The sequence below is a fragment of the Dermacentor silvarum genome, chromosome 1, assembly GCF_013339745.2.
Source record: "Dermacentor silvarum isolate Dsil-2018 chromosome 1, BIME_Dsil_1.4, whole genome shotgun sequence".
NCBI lineage: Eukaryota > Metazoa > Arthropoda > Arachnida > Ixodida > Ixodidae > Dermacentor > Dermacentor silvarum.
The window spans coordinates 215061835-215081323 of NC_051154.1; the positions used below are offsets into that span (position 1 = coordinate 215061835).

The 19489-nt window shown below is 46.4% G+C and overlaps 1 protein-coding gene across 1 annotated transcript in view; it reads left to right on the forward strand.

Annotated features, from left to right (window-relative positions):
• Positions 1-19489, forward strand: part of LOC119436752 (actin-related protein 5) — a 62030-nt gene that overhangs the window by 17738 nt on the left and 24803 nt on the right. The window contains exons 10-11 of the mRNA XM_049660001.1: positions 2723-2906; positions 4282-4502. Coding sequence (XP_049515958.1) covers positions 2723-2906; positions 4282-4502 — 405 coding nt within the window. The remainder of the gene's footprint in view (positions 1-2722; positions 2907-4281; positions 4503-19489) is intronic.

Consider the following 19489-nt stretch of genomic DNA (forward strand, 5'->3'; position numbering starts at 1 on the left):
CTCCTTTTCAGCGGCCGCCCATCGGACGGAGTGGCTGCTGTGCTTCGGGCCGCGTTCTTTGTGTTTGCGCCATTTTACCTAGTCGCAGCGAGCTATGTCTACCGAGATAGGATTGTCTACCGAGATAGAAGGACATTAGAGACTTTTTCTTCAAGAAATAAATGCTTTTTACGTACATGTGCCTGAGTGAGTTCACCTCTGACTCTTTAATTTAGCTACAGTCGAATCTCGTTATTTCGAACATACCGCGCACCGACAATGCTCTTAGCAGCGCGCCAAATCACGCGGCGGCGCCTCCGACCGGCATTGATCCGACACCGCCGTAGAGCAAAAGCTCAGGAGAGACCCCTCAATGCCGCGCGCGAAGGAAAGGGAAAAAAAAAGAACCCGCGGCGGAAATTTCACCCTCTCTCAAATTGCAAGGTCGCCGTTTCTGCATCGCGCCGGAACAAGCGTGTACGTGCCGACTAGAGTGTTCTAGACAACCGTATTCCAGCACACACTAGTGCCGACGTCTCAGCCACGCGGATAAAATGGCAGTGAACCCTTCTCCTCTATTTTCTAGTCACATGTTGACCTTGCACGCTGCGGCAGCAGCGCAGAGGGAAGCAGCGGCGGAGGCGCAGTCGGGCCAACGAAACTGCTCAAGCCCGCAAACGCTCGCTTCCCGATAACGGCAAAAAACGAAACTTCAGGGAGCGGCTAAAATAAGCTGGCGCCAGCACGGCGGCGGGCGCGCACGGAGATGTGCGCACGGAGTCGAAGGTGAGAGAGCTACGAGGGAGTTGAGAGGGAGGGCGAGGGGAGCCACCGAAGCGGCGGAGTTGACGCGGCCAAATCCGCTTCCCTGCCGCCCTCCTCCCTCACCTTCGACGGTCTCCGCGCGCACCCGTGTACCGGCGCCGCCCGCTCCCTGAAGCTTCGTTTTCTGCCATTATCGGGAAGCGACCGTTAGCCGGCGTGGGCAGTTTCGTGGCCCGCGCTTGCTATGCGCTTGCGCGCCGCGATATTTCCCGACTCGCACCGTTCGTGCTTCGTGCTATGGTGCACGAATATTTCAAAAATACGTCCTTTTCATTCGAACAAATTTTCGGGCCCCTTCGAGTTCGAATTATCGAGATTCGACTGTAGTTTTAATTGTTTCGATGATACGAATTTCGGCTAATACGAATATTTTTTGTGACCCCGTGAGATTCGTATCATCGAGCTTTCACTGTATTTTCATTCACATCCATGAAAGCTGTGATATTCAATCAAACAAATTGGAAAGCTTAATAAAATGCTTTTCTGTTTCATATTCAGGGATAAATAGTTCTTCACATTTCACCACTTGCAGTTATTAGAACAAAAATTGCTATGAAGAAAGCCTGCTGCTGTTGTCTTACGATGCTTTTGCCATGACTGAATTTCAGTGAGAAATAATGGTGCTACTGATAACTTCTGCCCATAATGGAAATGGTGGTCCATTTATTAAGCAGAGCTCCAGAATGATATAAAAGCAAGAAGAATTTTGGAAACAGCTGGAAGCTCAGAAATCACTTTGGAATTGCTGCTGAATGGACAGCTTTTTGCAAACGCAGACAGAAAGAAGGTTTACGACTGTGTTAAATGCAGCAAGGGGAACCTGCCTTCAGAGATGTAGATTACGAAACCTCATCACTTGTTGGTTTAAGAAAAGAATGGTATCAAAGAAATGTCCTAGAGATAACAGATTTCCGGATTCCACTTGAGCAAGTAAAAGAAGTGAACTGGTTCCACAGTGTGCCAAAGTGGCTGGCATGAAAGGCATATGAAGCTCTCGCCACTTCATGTCCATTTCGTGAACAATTTTTTAGGCCAGAATTAGTGTTTTTCAAGTGTGGGAGTATTAAACTAGGGGCTATAAAGTGACATGTAGTGACTCAATAACAGTGATTTATTGAACATTTGGCATTGATTACGAACTTAAAAATTACGTTGCAAAGCTAACAGGCAACAGGTAGTACTAGGTCTTCATGCCCAAAAAGCTTAAATGCATTTTTTGGCACTCGCATCTCAAGTGTAAGTGCTGAATAATGTTGTGCAAAAACAATATCTGGAAATGTTCAGGCAACACCTACTTCTGGTGTTACAGTAAAAAATCTGACAATGTTAAAGTATAAAAGAAATTGCTGGAATGGGGGGTGGGAGCCATTACTATGTGACGGTTACAGCTATTGCATCATAGACTAATATAAAAATCAATTGTAGATTACTGATGAAACATTGAGTACACTTGAGATTAAATGATCCTGCAGTATTTCTTATGTTCACATTGCTATTCCAGTCACTACGTTTTACCACATAACCAATATTTTCCCTAGGAATTTAACCTTTATTAACTGGAATTGGTTTTAATTAGATTTATAACACTGATTTATGACTGAAATTTTGAGTAATTCATCTGTAATAAGAGATTTTGTAGTTTAGAATTTAAGAGCCCCAAGGAAGCCATGGTCTTTTCAAACTTCATTGTAGCATATGTAGTACTTTCATGACTGCAAGATTAGTAAGCATGGTTTCATGTGAGAGGATTGCCTAATTATTTGTGGTAATTAATAATGCAGGAACCGTGAAGCAGATATCATAACAGAACCTGTTTTTCTTTCTTTTAGAGGACGGGGAGGGGGTGCAAACTAATTGGTATTATTTTAGTTATGCTCTCTTGCACCTTAAACTTGTTTATGATGTTTGCCTTTTGCAGAGGACATTGCAAGAGTTGGGATTTTCCAGCATTGAAGAGCTTAGCTTGGTAATCAACGAGCTGCGGCGGCAAGTCCAGCAAGTGAAGAATACACTTGCTAGTGGGAACAATACAGACCCCGATCTCATGGAAAGTCTCTTATTTTGCTATAAAAATAAAGAACCCCCCCTTTTTTTTTTTGCTTGCTAGGCACTTTATTTTCTGTTTGGACTGTGGGAGCAATGGCATAATAGGAAAAGAAGCCATTGTGATGTCTCATGTATCATCTGTTGCCCTGAGTGGCCAATCCTGGCTATATAACTGTGGTGCAGCTGTGTCTGGGCCAGTGATGAAAGGTGAAAAAAATGGATCTGGTGAATGAAAAGATGAAAAAAATTTATTTTTAGATGGGCTCCTAAATTTGATCTTCTTATTGGATCAAAGTTGTGAAAGTTTGGCAATGTTTAAGATTATTATATGGAAAGACATGACCAATTCTTGACAACCTTATGACTAAAAACTTCATCATACAGGGCAGTGTTCTCAAGATGTGATACTTGGCCAGTTTTCCCTTATTATGAAAGGCCTTGGCACCGGCCCTAGAGGCACATATATACTGTGATTAACTGCTAGCTGTTGCTGGCACGTGCTGGCAACTATCACCATGTCACTAAAGTCTATTATAACTTACACCTGCCCACAAAATTTGTTAAAATGCGGATATTGTGAAAAAGCTGAAATGCGTAAAGGGTGAGCATGCAGCCTGGATTGATGCAGTTCGTAGCACCAACACTCTTGTGCAGAAAGTACTCTTCAGCTGCGCTCTGAATGCTTAGACTGCAAAGCACTTGAGCTTTTTTTTTTTTTACAGTGAAGCTGTCTATGGTTTGAGTTCTATGCATTTTTCGTGTCCATCAACAGATCTGCATGTACAAAAACTCAGCTCCTGAATTTTATGCAAAATTGCTTCATTTTATGCAAACATTTATGTCTAATCTCTTGGATATGCATTTTCAGTAGATTAGTTATCAATAGCCACCATTCTCAATATCGGTAGACTTTCAGGTAGATAATAAGTGTTTCTCAAAGATTTCCCGCTGTGTGACCCGCGTCGGCCATGTATATGCTTGCACCGCCCTCTTGTCGTCCCAAGCGCTTACGTGCCTAGTTTCCTTCCTCTCTCCTAGCATGGTGGTCCCGTCGCCCGTGTTTACTTTTTGCCGCGTGGCGGTCCCGTCGCGCATGTCTAGTTTCCTCCGGCTCCCCGAGGTGGCGGTAGTCATCCATGCAAATGTATGCCGCCGATCAAGACCGCCGATCAAAATAAAAGTGTGTGTGCGTATCTTTCTTCGGGATGGCTGCCGTCACCGCTCAAGAGAAATAAAATTTGCTCATACCTATGATCTAAATTCTGTGTCACCTCTATGTCGTGTGCTAAACTGCTTCGCTGGTAATCCACCTTCACAGCAGTGGAATGGCGCGTTTTTTTTTTTTTTTTCTATTTATTTCACTTTCTGCATTTAGAAACTTATGTGCACAGGCATGTATTTCATTTGTTACTGCCGACTCCTTTCCTTAAATAACTGTTTATTGGGTTTCTCTTTTATTGAAAAGAACTGCTTCTCTTTTTAACATGTCTAAACTTGAAGTAGGCTGTAATTGTAAAGTAAGCTTGCCATTTTTGAATAATTTTGTGTTTGTATTACAGGAGAGTGCATTGAAACGATCTTGTTCAGATCTAGACCCTCGTTTCTTCACGGAACCGGATGCTTGGATATCGGCTGTTAGGAAGAGAAGGGAGGTGAGGATATTTTGAGCAGTATTCTTTTTTTCTTTTCATTAAGGGAGGGAGGAGGAAAGAGGCATTTGGCTGGAGTTCTAGAAAAAATTAAAATGAAATTCTGGGGGTTTTATGTGCGAAAATCGTGATATGATAAGGCACGTCATAGTAGGGGACTTGGAATTAAATTGAACATCTGGGGTTATTTATCGTGGCCTTACATCCTTATTGAACCTGTGATCTCAAGCTCAGCAGTGCACTGCCGTATCCACTGAACTACCAAAGCGGGCTTTGTCACATTCTACTACTCTTTGGTGTAGAATGCCAGAAGCCTGCTTTTGAATTTATCATTTACTTTTTTTTTCTTTTAGAGCCAGCAGCCACACTGATGCACTTTAACCTTTATGAGCAGAGATTTTGCAGTCAACATAAGCATAACCATATATAGTATCTGAAGGTAACTGCTTAGTCTCTTTAAAGGGGCCCTGCAGCACGTTTAAATGTTCTAAATTCACCTGCCCACTTGCTAGACATTGCTGTCATGAACATTTGAGCCAGTACATGCAGTAGCTTATTTTATTCTAAGAACTTTGGAAAAAGTTTTGCACTTACTGCTCCATTGTTTATGTTCAAATTTCACTACAAGGTCGCAGTTTCTAGTCCACATTGTTCAATATAACACCTTTCGTTCGTGCTTGCTCTATCAATCCAGTAAAGGGGTTGCGCGAATACTGGAATATCACCAAATCGAATAGTGAATGTTCGAATAATTCGATTCGCGAATTGTATGTCTACTGTATTTGATTTTTTTAGTATTTGGTATATTTGGTGTAGAGACCGACGTAGTGCCACATGTTGCGTGCGCTGTGGAGCTTCTCGTGCTCGATGCCACGCAAGCGATCACCGCACTTTGGAGTGAAAGGAGTGCCGAGCATGCCACAGACGGGCACCCCCCACCTGACGGGCTAGTGGACTTTGTCTCTGCGAGCGCATCTGCCCTATTGCATGTGATCTCCAACTTTAGCCCGATGTGGGGATTGCAAACACAGTGGCCTGAACGCCGCAATTCGCAGAACGGCACAGCGACAGCCAGAATAACCAATACAAGGTTCATCCACGTACACAGGGATGATTGAAACGATAATGTGTCGTGTAACGTCAACAAAAGCAGCACATATTTTGGAAAGTGCGAAAGCATGTGCAAACATTGGGCTGATACGCCGCCAGCCATCAATCTAACCCTTTTGCATGATCTCTGGACCAATCACTGATCAGCCACCCGTTCGAACATATTAGCGGCAAGCATTCCACGATGGTTTGCGGCCCGTTGAGCCCCAAAAACTGGCACGCGTAGTCATGCATCAGCCCACACCAACAAGCCAATGCATTGCATCACGCCGCTTGAAGGAAAAGTGCACGCAACCACAGAACACAAGCCCAGATGCGCGCCGACGCTCACTCTTCGGCTGTGGCGCGCTGTTGCTTGACCATATTGTCTTAAACCGTCCGAGTATTGCCTAAAACTGCATGCTGTGAACTGAGATTGAAACAACAAGTTAGTAGACGCAATGAATAACTTTTTGTTGGAATGGATCCATGAGGCACCCATCGTCGTTGCTTAGTGGATTTGGCGTTGTGCTGCTAAGCATGAGGTCACGGGATCAAATCCAAGCCATGTAAGCAACATTTCGATGGGTGTGAAATGCAAAAACACTGATGTGCTATGCGTTGGGTGCATGATAAAGAACCCCAGATGGTCAAAGTTAACCTGGAGTCCCCCACTACAGCGTGCCTCATAATCAGATCGTGGGTTTGGCGCGTAAAACCCCAGAATGTTTTTATCCTTTAATACCAGATCTTCCTGAAAAGGTGTTTGCAGGGAACCTTTGAGCTAGTTTTGTCATTTGAGAAAAATTTGTTGTGGCTGGTACTCACTGTGAGATCACCACTGCCCCTAAATTAGGACAGAAGCAGTGATGTTCGAGCCCCTTTCTCCAGTGCTGACTGCTACTGAGAAAGCTGACTCTTGTGTAGGTCGCTGATGAGAGGATACTCAGACTGGATTAAATGCGGTTAGATTATTCACGAAGTGCACTCGGCGCATTCCGAAATCGGTCTTTCCAGGCCCGCCGCTAAGGTCTGCTTAAGACCCCCGCTGCACGGGGTCCTCACCAGTTCATCCATGGGTGTGTCCTGAGCAAGGGTCATGGTCCCACGGTTGAGGCACGGCACACGAACGCCTTCAGCCGTCGTGATGCAGGACCACCGTAGTCGTCAGGCCATGGTGCTCTGCAGAGTCGCAGTCCGTGGCGCGCACTGAAGTCATAAATTGGGGCCCCACTGCTCGTTGGGTAAACGATCGCTGCCGCTGCTGCTCGTGTCCCCTGCAGTGGTTCGCACCTGCTGCACGGATGTACGAGGCGCTGACGGAGACGTTCTGGCCAACACTGCTACGTGAGTTCGAAGGCACGCTTCCCGGAGCACCACGCTGAAGCAAGCGGCGACCCGTGCTGACCTAGGCATTCTTCCCATAGCCCGCGGTTTCGGTTATAGAAGTCGCCAACATCGATGTCTGTGCCGCTGTTGTCACATATTATCACAGGCATCGCGTCGCTCAGCCTGATACCTCTGCCGCCACTGTGGTGCATAAACGTCTCGTGATGCAACAAACCAATCTCTGAAGCGAGAGTCCATTGCTCCATGGGGAGGCTGAATGATACAGGTCAATCCCAGTAGGAGTACAAAGTAGTGATGCCCCACTCCGCCTAAAGCTGACAGTGCTAGGACCAGTATGTTTCCTACACATTCATTTATCTCTTACCCAATGAGTGTGGGCTTGCCAGCCAGGACAATGCATCCGCATTTGCATTAAGTTTGCCCCCTTTAGTGTATAAATAAAAATTAAGCTTCTGCAGTGCCAGTGCCCAACGTATCAGCCAAGCACTCTGATGGGACATTAAAGTAAGGAACCTTACAGGATTATGGTCCCTGACCACTGTAACAATTGCCCAAAAAAAGGCCACATCGCGTGGCGCTCCCATATACTATCATAAGATTCTCGTTCAAGGGTTGCCCAGCAAGTTTGGGATGGTGTTAGCTTGTCGCTGAGAAAATCGACCGGCACTTCCCGGCCATCCTCATCAATTTGAGCGCGGCATGCTTCTAAAGCTACATCATATGCATCTGTTGCCTGAATGTAGCCCTTCCTTATGGCAGGCGCATGAAGTGTCGTCACCCTTGATAGCTGTTCCTTAATGCTTCAAAGGCTTTCCCCGCGATGTCGCTTCACGGTATGTGCTGCGGAACACGCCGTCCTGTTAAATCTGTTAGTGGTGACAATAACTTAGTGTACCCGGGAACGTAGTCACGGTAATAATTGTCCAGCCCAAGAAAGCTCTGCAGTTCGCGTTTCTTCTGAGGCCGCAAAATCTTTTGAACCGTAATAACCCTGTCAGGGTCGCGCGTGGGTTTGCCTGACCCTATAGGTGGATAGCAAAATCTCCGTTGTCACAAGGGATTGTGGGGTACGGCGTATTCTGCTACAACAGGGGCGTAGCCAGAAATTTTTTTCGGGGGGGGGGGGGTTCACCGGCCCGACCGGGGGGGGGCAAGCGTCTGCTTTTCTCTACGTGGCGTGATCGATAATAAATATCGGTAGTTTAAGCAGACTCTATACATGTATATCAAAGACATGCCCCCCCCCCCTCCCTCCCCCCCCCTCGCGTGTGCTTGTGAAGAAATTAAGTAAAAAGTAAAGCAAGCTCAGTAAAATACAGTAAGCACGACAGGTACAGTGGGCGTTTGGAGCAACGGTCTCTCATCGCGCCACTGAATGGACCAGTCTTCGAAAACGCATCATTGAGACAACCCGCCCGATCGGAGAAGCCATCATTAATTGTTAATCTTTGTTAAGCGTAAATGGCGTCGTCCTCGTCGGGGCGAAGTGCGTTTCACAAGTCAAGGCCCGCTATACACATGAAAATGCATGCGTGACCAGGCTATACCTACTCCCATAGCAATAGCTTGTTCGCTGCATCTTGTGCGCTGGAAAACTTAAGTACGCGCAAAAATGGGGAAGGCTTTTTTTTTTTTCGAAGCTTTCGTCGCCCTGCTCCCTCATACGAGAGGGTTGCATTTCCTGCGGCAAGTGCATGGGCCGCTGTGTCTTCCGCTGTGTGCAAGTGTGCAGCCGTCATTTGCCTTTACGTCAACAGATTCAGAATTGTACAGAATATTTCACCGCACAGCATAGATATGGCATGTGTACGCATTTTAAGTAGTGCGTGCAACTCATTTCTGCTTCACTTACGCCGGTGCAAACAGGAAGCGGCCTTGTACCTCACAGAATCTCGACTGATTGGTGTACTAGTGATTAGAGCACTGCACGGGCTCGGGCTTACCCGAAAGCCCGGGCCGTGTGCTTTTTGACCCGGGCCCGGGCCGGGCTCGGGTTTTTTAACGCGGGTCCGGGCCGGGCTCGGGCTTTCTGGTGGTGTCCATGTAACGTGCAGCGAGTTATTCTCGGACGTCTCAACTCTGAAAAACATTATTTTTCGGTCTTGGGCCGGGTTCGGGCCATTTTCGAGTCGGGCTCAGGCCGGGCTCGGGCCTATGGTAAAGGGGTGGCGGGCCGGGCCGGGCGGGTAACGTAGATTATTTCCGGGCCCGGGCCGGGCCTGCCATAAACGTTTTGATCGGGCTCGGGTGGGCCGCCCAACGTAAAAACGGGCCCGGGCCGGGCCCGGGCTGAAAAAATCGGCCCGTGCAGTGCTCTACTAGTGATGCAGGAATGAACTCCGGTCTTGTTCAGTGCATAGTGCACATAATCAATTTCTCAGGACGCGTGAACTCCGACGAGAACTGTCAGCGCCTGCAACAAGAGTTTACTTACGCTGTACTGCGCACAGCAGTAATCCATGCTTGTCGGCTGTCTGTTTCGTTCATTCTGTTGCGAGTCGGTGGAATTTCACTGCTGGCATCAACCCCTTCGTATGTACATTGCTGGTTTGGGATTCCACAACACAACAGCAACTATGTACCAGCCTTGCGCAATTGCTGGTTTGGGATTCAACAACACAACAGACACAACCAGCCTTCCGTAGGGGCGCAATCGCATGCAAGAGACGTTTCGCGCACAGACTGGCTACGTTCACACTTGGGAAGCGGCAAGCGGGCGGAAAGGCCAAAGCGGCCGGAAAATCTTTTCCGTGCATGTCCAAGAAGTTCACATTTGTTTTGCTACCGCCGCTGCCGCTTTCGTCCACATCCATGTAGTCTGCGTACGTTTGTCGGAGTGGTGGCGCTCATTATCGCATTATTTCGAGCGGTATGTTCATTCATTGACCCACCCATCATCAAAAGTGATCATTTTGTGCAACTTTGCGTGTCATTTGCGACCTTCTGTAAATTCCTCGTTGGCGTTCTGTGATTCTCCTCACACGGGCGCGGTAGCGCTGAGTGACAGGTTGGTGCCTAGGCGTGATTATATTTCTTTAATAGCTTTTATTTACAAGTTGTGATAACATTTCATCATTTCGTATTATTGTCGGCGCCTCCAGGACACCAAAGCGGCAACGGGAACACCAAAGCTAAAACCCGGGCTGGCCCTTGTGTTGGGGCTCGCCAAAGCCTGCGCGTCCTACGTGAGACCTACGCTCCCAATCTATCGTCGCGACGAGAAAAGCACGCCGCGACTTCTGCAACATACCGTGCACGTGCACGAATTATGGAGTGCCAACGAGGAATCTGCCCAACTATTGTCTGCCATGGAAGTGGAAGAAGAAATGGCTTTTATACTTCTACCTACTTGTTTTCTAGAAATGGACAATGAATAAACGGAAGACATGGACACCTTGGAAACGGTGGTGGTGGGTTCGCCTGGCTTTGCAATAGCGTGAGAAGTTGGGTCACGCCAAGGCTTCGTTGCCGCACCTCCGGTCGCGCGACATTGAATAGTATCGCGAGTATTGCTGACAGTACGTTTTAGTACCACTCTTGTCGTAGAGCAAGGGGTGGTTCTTGATTGCGTCGATCAGCATTGCAGCCTACACTTTTGGTGCCATGTTCAATTTTACGGCCGGTTGTTTACATGCTAGTGTAGCTTCCGGTCGAGCAGAACGACTTTCTGCCGCGTTTCCGCTTCGCCATAGCGAAAAAATCGGTCCGAGACCGATTTGGCTCGCCGCTTGTTTTTCTGCCTGTTTTGCCGCCTAGGCGGGTGGATTTTTGCAAGATTTTGCCGCTTCAGACAGCTCCGAGACCAAGTGTGAACGTAGCCTAAGATCCTGCGCGAGCGCGGCCTAGCCGGCACCTGAAGGGAAGCGGCGGAAATGTATACGGAAATTTCGACCACCTGGGGTCTTTAACGTGCACCAAAATTTAAGTAAACGGGCCTCGAGCATTTTCGTCTTCATCTAAAATGCGGCTGCCTCATGTGTTGCTTCAGAATGCGGCCGCCACATTCTCGCCCAAAACCTCAGAGAGCGTCAAAGCCTTGACAAACACCGTGACAGTTTTTTTCCATATGCAGAAATGATTCGTTGTAAATTACCAACCCAAACGGAAGCGCCCAGGAATGAAATTGCGATATAGTAGCACCGGTTCCTTGAATTATGTCAACGCAAAGCGACGTGAACAAAGGGTGGGTAAGTGGGGCGGGGGGGAGGGGGGGGGGTTGCGGAAAAAATTTCGGAGGGGGGGGGGTTTGAACCCCCCCCCCCCCCCCCCCCCCCCGGCTACGCCCCTGTGCTACAACTTCCGGTTTGAGACCACGACGCCGTCTATGCTGCCGTCACTTCCTGCCCATGCTTCACACGCTTTGTCTTTTATATACTGCGGAACTTTGGTGAAAAACCACAATGCAAGCACCGCTAGGCAGTTCCAAAACGTAGGTGTGAGCTATGGCTCCTTCGTGCTTATGTTGGCGCCCTTAGACTCGAGTATTTTTTGGTGGCAAGCATTTCATGCCCTAATGTGTTTGTGTCGCGTCAAATAGTCATATAACGTTTATCTAGTTCAAACGTTTGTCGAGCGCAAATAAACGTTCGTTAGCTTAAGAAGTACTTTTTAATAAGTGGTAAGTCAACCTAATAAGTGGCTGTTTCTAACGCTTCCCATAACAAACAGTGCAGTCGATCGCTTCGTTCGCTGTTTTGTCTGCAGCAGTGCCCAGCACGCGCCATGTCGTCGGCTGCTATGCCTTCGCAGTCTCCCGTTTTTTTCTCAAGAGACGCATGTCGTGTATAACTGCAGAGAGAAAGCACTGATTTAAGTATCTGAAAAGTGCACGAATTATTTTGAGGTTACCTCTCCTCCCTCTTTCCTGCAGCCTCAGTTGCCTTTTCGTTGTGCCGGAATGAAGACGGCACATAATCAATGTGCTGAGGATCCTTGCTGGGTGTGGGGGTATTTGTACAAGAAAGTTAGTAGACGAAGTTATTCGCCAAAACACTTGCCTGTGACGAAATGATCTTCACATATTCTGGCTCCTAGGGTGCGCGAACTCTTCCGTGAAAGGAAAAAAAAATGTTCTGTTTTCCTTGCAGTCCGGCTTTCTTACACACGATGATTACCCGGTTGCAGGCACCTAGCAAAACCACGGTGGGCTGTTTAGCCGTTGGCTGCTCAAATTCAAGCGTTAAAGGCAAACTCATGTAACTATACTGCCTTGCAGCGTCCCTTGCTGAGTCAGCTGTGCACAAGCATCAGAGGCATGGCTGCCACTTCCAAAACTGAACCATCAGTGAACAAAAAGCAAATGAACGTACAGTGGCACTTATCAGGCAGTGATGAGCTGTGCAAGGGCCGACGCGGAATGATTCCCCAAGATATTTCTTTCTCTAACATTGACTCAAGCAACAATAACTATTTCAGTGCGTGAATTATTTTGACGTTAGCTCTCCTCCCTCTTTCGTGCAGCCTCAGTTGCCTTTTCGTTGTGCCGGATGAAGACGGCACATAATCTGAGGATCCTTGCTGGGTGCACCTGTGTGTATTTAACTGATTGTTAAAAAGGGGGTATTTGTACAAGAACGTTAGTAGACGAAGTTATTCGCCAAAACACTTGCCTGTGACGAAATGATCTTCACATATTCTGGCTCCTACGTTCGGTACCCACAGCTCACCGTTCACGGTCACTCGTTTAACGGCAACTGCCGATTTACGTTTGTGCGCTTCATTCCATGGAAAACAGAACATTTTTTTTTTCCTTTCACGGAAGAGTTCGCGCACCCTAATGTCGAGTAGCCAACCATAATCACATTGCTGAAGCGTGTTTTCTTTGCGAACAGCGGGAAATCGCACTGTAGAAACTGCTGACAAGGCTGAACGAAGCAACAGAAGCGCTAACCCTCGAACCGGAAGTCGCTAGCTGACGACATCGTCATTTTGCTATCTACCTATTGACCCTTTCGCGGAGCAGTTTGTTCTCGGGAAACGAGATGGCGCTTTTGCCAGCATGCAGCACATTGCCTCAGTGAAAGCGCACAAATACGAAAGCATTACCGCTTCTGCTCTTGTTGTGTGTGATCAGCTGTCGGAAATGCAACTGGGTTTTCGATGACGTACTGTGCTTGATTCATGCTGCAAAAATAGTGACTGTCATATTAAGGAATGGAATGAATATGTGTGACCAAGTACACGGACTGTTGCTACATACGGACAGCCTGTGTTGGCGGCCTTTCTCAATGCACGACTTTCCTCGTGGATAGAAAAAATATTCAGTCATAGGCCAGCATTTTGCCGCTAAACTGCAAAGAAATGACATCAACCCCGGAACGTCGGCAAGAGTGAGTACTGTTCTTAAACAATGACAATTGGAGTAACGCCGCTTCCTGGCATAGTAAGTTTCGCGCACGTTATCTACACGCATCTACCTCAACTCGCATGCAAACTTACGCACACTCTATCATCAACATATTAAGAATATGAGAATGGGCGCACACTCGAATCAATGCGCCAAAGCATGGGTGACAGCGACTGCACCGACAGCACACGAATGGGCAAAGTTGAATGTTTTGTTTGGTCCACAGGAGTAAGCAAGTTACTAGCGATAATACATATTTGTTACAAGTTATTACAAAGTACAGAACAGCTATGTTCCAAGCCTTGTGCACAGCAAGAACAAATCTATAGCAATTGAGCACACCCGCGAGCGATTAGGCAGAAACTAATCAGATAGTGACCGCACTGAGGAACTTCGTGCACTGAGTCAGAAACGTGACATGCCGCTGCTTCACAGTATTTGCCAAATAAAAAACGAATAGCAAAACACACTGATCCTGATTCAATTCATAAACGGAAAGTTTGGATAGCTTGGAATACGTTTTTAGCCTCGCTTTTAGAACAAGTGCGATATACGCTGCTCGCGCCGTTTGTAGCAAGCCTAATGAGCTCCGAAAGCGCTTTTACATTTCCTCAGAAGCTGTGGCCAAAGCTTCGTGTCATCCACCCAGTCACCATCTACGATATCTCGCGAAACAGGTTTCCTGAGCTGCACCGGGCGTCATGTACATCCATTGTAAACACGGAGGCAGCTGAGGCAAGCAATGGACGCGCGTCGTACCACGTGATCAAACATGAAGCGCCCATGGGATCGCCGCGAAAAGGGTCAATAACATGACCAAGGTACTTGAGTTCTTGCTGTGCAAACTTACATTTTTCAGAATTTGCGGTTAGCCCTGCCTGAGCTATAGTCTGTAGTCCCTGCCTTAAATGACCCATGTGGTCTTCCCAAGTGTTTGAGTACACTGCCACCTAATCAATGTACCAGCATGCATATTCCCGATGCTGCTCCAGAACCCAATTCATGATGCACTGAAAAGTGCAGCTGAGTTTCGTAGACCATAATGAATCGCCCGCCATGCGTACTGCACCCCCATGTGTGTCGAAGGCTGTGTACTTCTTTGCATCCTCGTCTAGAGGTACCTGCCAATACCCACATAGCATATCGATCACCATGATGTAATTGGCTGCTGCTAACTGAAATAAGGTTATTTCTCTCACTCACTCACTTCTTAAGGCGGCTCGTTTGCTTGGCCCATGGGAAACGCATCGGGCTCAGTGATAGCGTTCAGGTGTTTGTAATTAATGCGCAGTCGTATGCCTCCATCCCTTTTCGCCACGTATACCGCAGGGTGCACGAAGTTACTCCCTGTGCTGTTAGGCTCCTTCACAAGAACTTGGTCCCCCTCTTGGAACTCATTCGTTTGGTGTACCTCGTCGTTGATGCACACTGCCTTAGTTTGCGCGGTAACCTCTATCGGTTCAACGTGCTCTTTTGTCTTCAGCAGTACCTCCTCTACAACGGGGTGTTGATGAACAACAATACTTTCTTCTAATAACTGCCTGTAGTTGTCTGGTGTTACGAGCGTGTCTACTCCATTTGCAAGTTTGCCTAATCGGACATTGACACGCGCATTGTATGCACTGCACTTTTCAACTCAAAACAGCCAGACCTGGTGAAGGGGCTCTTTAAGAGCTGTAAGGCTACTTTTTAGTTGAAGAAAACTTCATTGTGATCCAGAATTCGAATTTATGACTACTCCTGGCCAAGCCGAGTTTTGTGAAATGTTAGTGCTCCACATGGAATGTTTCTGGTTTCTGTGAATGCCCCAACTGATGCATCCAACACTGTCCCCTTTGTTTAGCAATGTAGTTTTGAATTGCAGTTTAAAGATACCTTCACATACCACAAATACTCATTGGCAGTCTCTTCAGATGAGACCTACGTCGATGTGAGGTGCAAAATGCATTGCTGTGCCCTATTTACCAGTGTTGTACACTGTTGGCTCCCACAATTAGTGCATCCTGTACATTCTCGCACGGGTCAGTGAGCAGCACATAAGCAAGAATATACACAAGCTTCTCCAAGCTTAAAGCAAAAGCCAGATAAAGCATTGCCTTTCTGATCAACTCACATGACCAGCTCAACAATGCATTTCAGGTTTAGTGATAGCATAGTGCCTAAGATATGGGACATCATTCTACATGTAACCATGCCCATTGGCAATAGTTTTTCGTGCTGCAGTTTTCACAGAGGCTGGTGTGTTTTCATGCTTTCATGCGTTTCTACTGCAACTAGAATAAAAAAATTGTCAAAAAGGCACTTCTCCAGATTTACTTATCAGCTCAAAGGCACTCTAGAGGCACTAACAGCCATTCAAAAGCTCCTACCTCTTGTGGAAGGTGCTGACCTTTGACCCACCCATGACAGCAGTGGCAGTGTATATTATATTTTGTAAATGTTGACAGGGGAGTCCTAAAGTCCTGTGTAATTGACAGCAGCAAGAGGCCATGTGGATCTTTGGAAATTGATGGTTGTGCCCGAGCACAGCTGAAGGTTGAATCAGCAGAATAGAATAGAATTTTATTTTCCAGTAGCTGCCTAGTCTATTGGCCTATGCGACAGCACACTACGTCGGGCATATTTTGTGCACATCACATGAATGAACAAGAGTAAAAAATGCCAAAAAAGCACAATAAAAACAGTATCACGAATACAGAGTACTATCATACACCAAAGACAAAACAATAACAGTTAAAACAGAATTACACAGCGGATAATTTAAACAATGTCATGCAAAATCACATAAACAGATCGCTGATTGGAACATAAAATCGTGTTTTTTGTAATTGCTTCGTTGGGCAGGGTGAATGAAGATCAAGATAGAATGTATGAAGACCTGCTTGTTTTTTGTGATGCCGTTGAAAAATGCAAAGTCAGCAGCCTCTCACAGTTAAGCACACCATGCACAACTTGATGCAGAAATGTCACGTCTGGTTGCGGCATTCATACAGAATGCCACAGAAGGTGGTGTACATGCACAGAGCACATGCTTAAAAGGAACTTATATAGTATTAGTCTCTCTTTGAATCTTGCATCAGGCTACCTCGAGCATTTCTTTAGCACAAAAGAGCAATAATGACATTATTTTGGTGAATGATGAAAAGTTCGGAAGTTTCTCCCACTTACAAAAATTTAATCTGCTAAACCAACCAATTCATGAAGTCCCATCAGGGTCATAGTGGAAGTTCACTGTACTGGTAACTGGTAGAATGTTGCTACCTAGTTGTGGCCAGGTCTGTTTCCTTAATTTACTTGAATATGAAGGACAGTCATTGTTGCGCATCTTGAGAAATGTAACTCAGTGATGTTACCGCTGCGCCAAACTGTGCCAAGAGGCGAACACTGCTAAATCCTGCTACATTTCAGCAAAATATGAGAAATCTGCGCCCACCCTACGCCAGAAAGGTTACTCGGGCTTTTGAAAACGGAACTTAGTCCTCAAGCACCGTTTATCCGCACCATGAAAAGCGACATGGTGGCATGGCGTGGACCAGCAGCTGTGTTAAGTTTGCGGTGGACCCAGTCAAGCCTCCCCAATTAAGCCTGCATTGTACCGCTGTTTCACCCTTAGGCTGGTGTCTATTTTCGAGACATTCCACCCCACTGCGTGCAGGTTGCTTAGGCAGCGGGAGAGCATCGCTGTACAGGCAGCAGCGAGCGCTCGTGCTGGGGCCGAGCCAGACCCCGCTGCGCTCCTCTTCTCCATGACCAATGTAAAAAATGGTGATCGAAGTTTCAGATACTGTATGGCATCTCGTTCGATTTTATTGCAATTGCAATTATATGGACACTCCAGGCACATTCTTGCTGTTGGCGTTGCCTTGATGTTCTGTATAAAGTCCAGGGGTGATTACACCATCGCCGTGCTCTGTAAGCTGTATCTGCGAGTGAAAGCGTGCGAAGGGAGCCGACGATCGCAGCTCAATCTAGTGCACACAAGGGAAGAAAGCAGGAAGGAAGCGTGTCACAGTGTGTCGGAACAGAACGAAAACAAGACCGAAACATTATTTATTATATTGTTTCACAGTAAAACCGAATTATGTTTGATCGGATTTCAGTTTAAGGGGAAGTTCGGCAATCTGAAACAAGCAGGCAACGCCAGAATTAGCACGTATCTCAGAGGTCCACATACACTCGTATCTCAGGCAGGCATAGTGCGAGCGATAGCCGGTCGAACGCTCCACTAATGTAAGCCTACCGCTCAGTGCACTAGCAAATCGGCATCGTAGCAAAACCCAGGACTTGCACGCTAAGAGCTTATTGTTTCGTTATCTACGGGTGTAACGCTTTGTTACCAAAGTTTTATCTTTCGTTTGTGTTTAAGTTCATTTTACCGGAACAACGGTCTCAAATTACGGCGAGTACACTCGATGACGTGCTGCTTCTGAGATCATGCTCAGTGCCTTGACTCAAGGCACTGAAAATGATCTCCGAGGATAAGAGTGTAAGACAGTGCGCGTTGCCTGCACTGTCTTACTGACAATTCTATTTGATTTATTTTTACAGTGTACTTTGTTCTGACCCCCCATGCACTCAGAGTGACTACTTTTATTGCTATTTAACTTGTTGATGCATTTGTAATTAAACATGCTTGGGTGTACTTATACTATTGCTTTCGACATTATTTGCATTGTGGGTGGCATCTGGCGTCGCTCTTGTTTGCGAGCATAACTTGCGAAGTTGTTTACTTGTTATTTGACATTGTTTTTGAGCGGCGTGTGTATCTGTTTCGGCCGTTTTTATTACAATATTATATGTGCTAATTGCTACAACTGTGATGCTTACATGGTGGTAATTGATATTGCTTTAGTATTATATAACTGTTTTGATTTGTGTATCATTCGGGCTTTCATTCTATAGGATTAATACTTTTTTTTTTAGTGCAGTAAGATCGGCTCTACATTTCACTTTGTTTCTTTTCGCTTCTGTATTTTCTGTGTCGTGTTATTTCCAATGTATAGCTCACCCCTGCCTAAAGTTTGGCATTCAGACTGACAGTATTTTCTTAAATAAATATCTTGAAAGCAATCTGCATTGAGGGCAGAGTCTAGGCGCTTCGACGGCTCATATCTTTGTGCATGCTGCATTCTTGCCGCTCAGTTTGCGTTGAAGCGATATACAGCACGAAGTCACTTTGCCAGGTAGTGTGCGGCATAGTCTAGGTGCGCCGACGATTCATACCTTTGTGCGTGCTGAATTCTTGCCACTCAGTTTGTACTGCTGCTGCCAAACTTCCTCATGTCAGTGTTTTGACCGTGAGTGTCCGTGCTCATAGGGTGTAATGTGTTCATGTTTGTCTGTACACGCTGACACCATGCTTGTTAATTTACCGTAAAAACCGGACTATAGGTCGAACCGGAATATAGGTCGACCCCCCAACTAACCAATTCTGAAAAAAAAATCTTTTTCAATGGCAAAAGTACCGAAAGACACCCTTACCTTTAAACAAATGCGACTCAGCCGGTTGCACAATGGTGACAGTATTTATTTAAATGCTGCTCCGTGCCGTGATGATAAGGTGTTGACAAACACGCGGGTTGACGGTCGCACGATACGAAGCCCATGGCAACCTGACGAGTTGCCGTGGGCTTTCGCGTACTCAGTCGCCTTTTTCTTGACGGTAACGGTGAATTGCCGTCGGCTTCCGCTCATTTTGAAACAAAATGTGAAAAAGCAGCCTGAATGCGATGGCAAAGGTGGCTGTTTACTTCATCTGCCCATTGTTACAAGACTTCCGTAGTTTTCCGCCAATGTCCGGTATATAAGACGAGGGTCGACTTTTTGCAATGGTTTTTTGAAAAAAAGTTCGACCTATATTCCGGTTTTTACGGTAGTTGGTAAACGAATGCTATGCTCTCCTTACTTTGTATAGCTGTCTATTAATTTGCTATCGCAATCGATACTTTGCCTTTCGGGTGAAACTGCGACTTTTTTCGAACATAATGTGCACGATGTCGCGGATGTGAACATATGTTTTACCATTCATTTTGTCGTCTATCCCTTCCTATTGTCGGCGAGTCAATTTCACGGCTTTAAAAATTGCGTACGGTGGATACTAAGATTTTGGTCAACTCCACACCAAACAGCAACTTTCGCCACTGGATACTGATGAAGGGCCGCTTGTTAAGCCTAGCTGCATCGTATGGCCTTAACAAAATTCGCT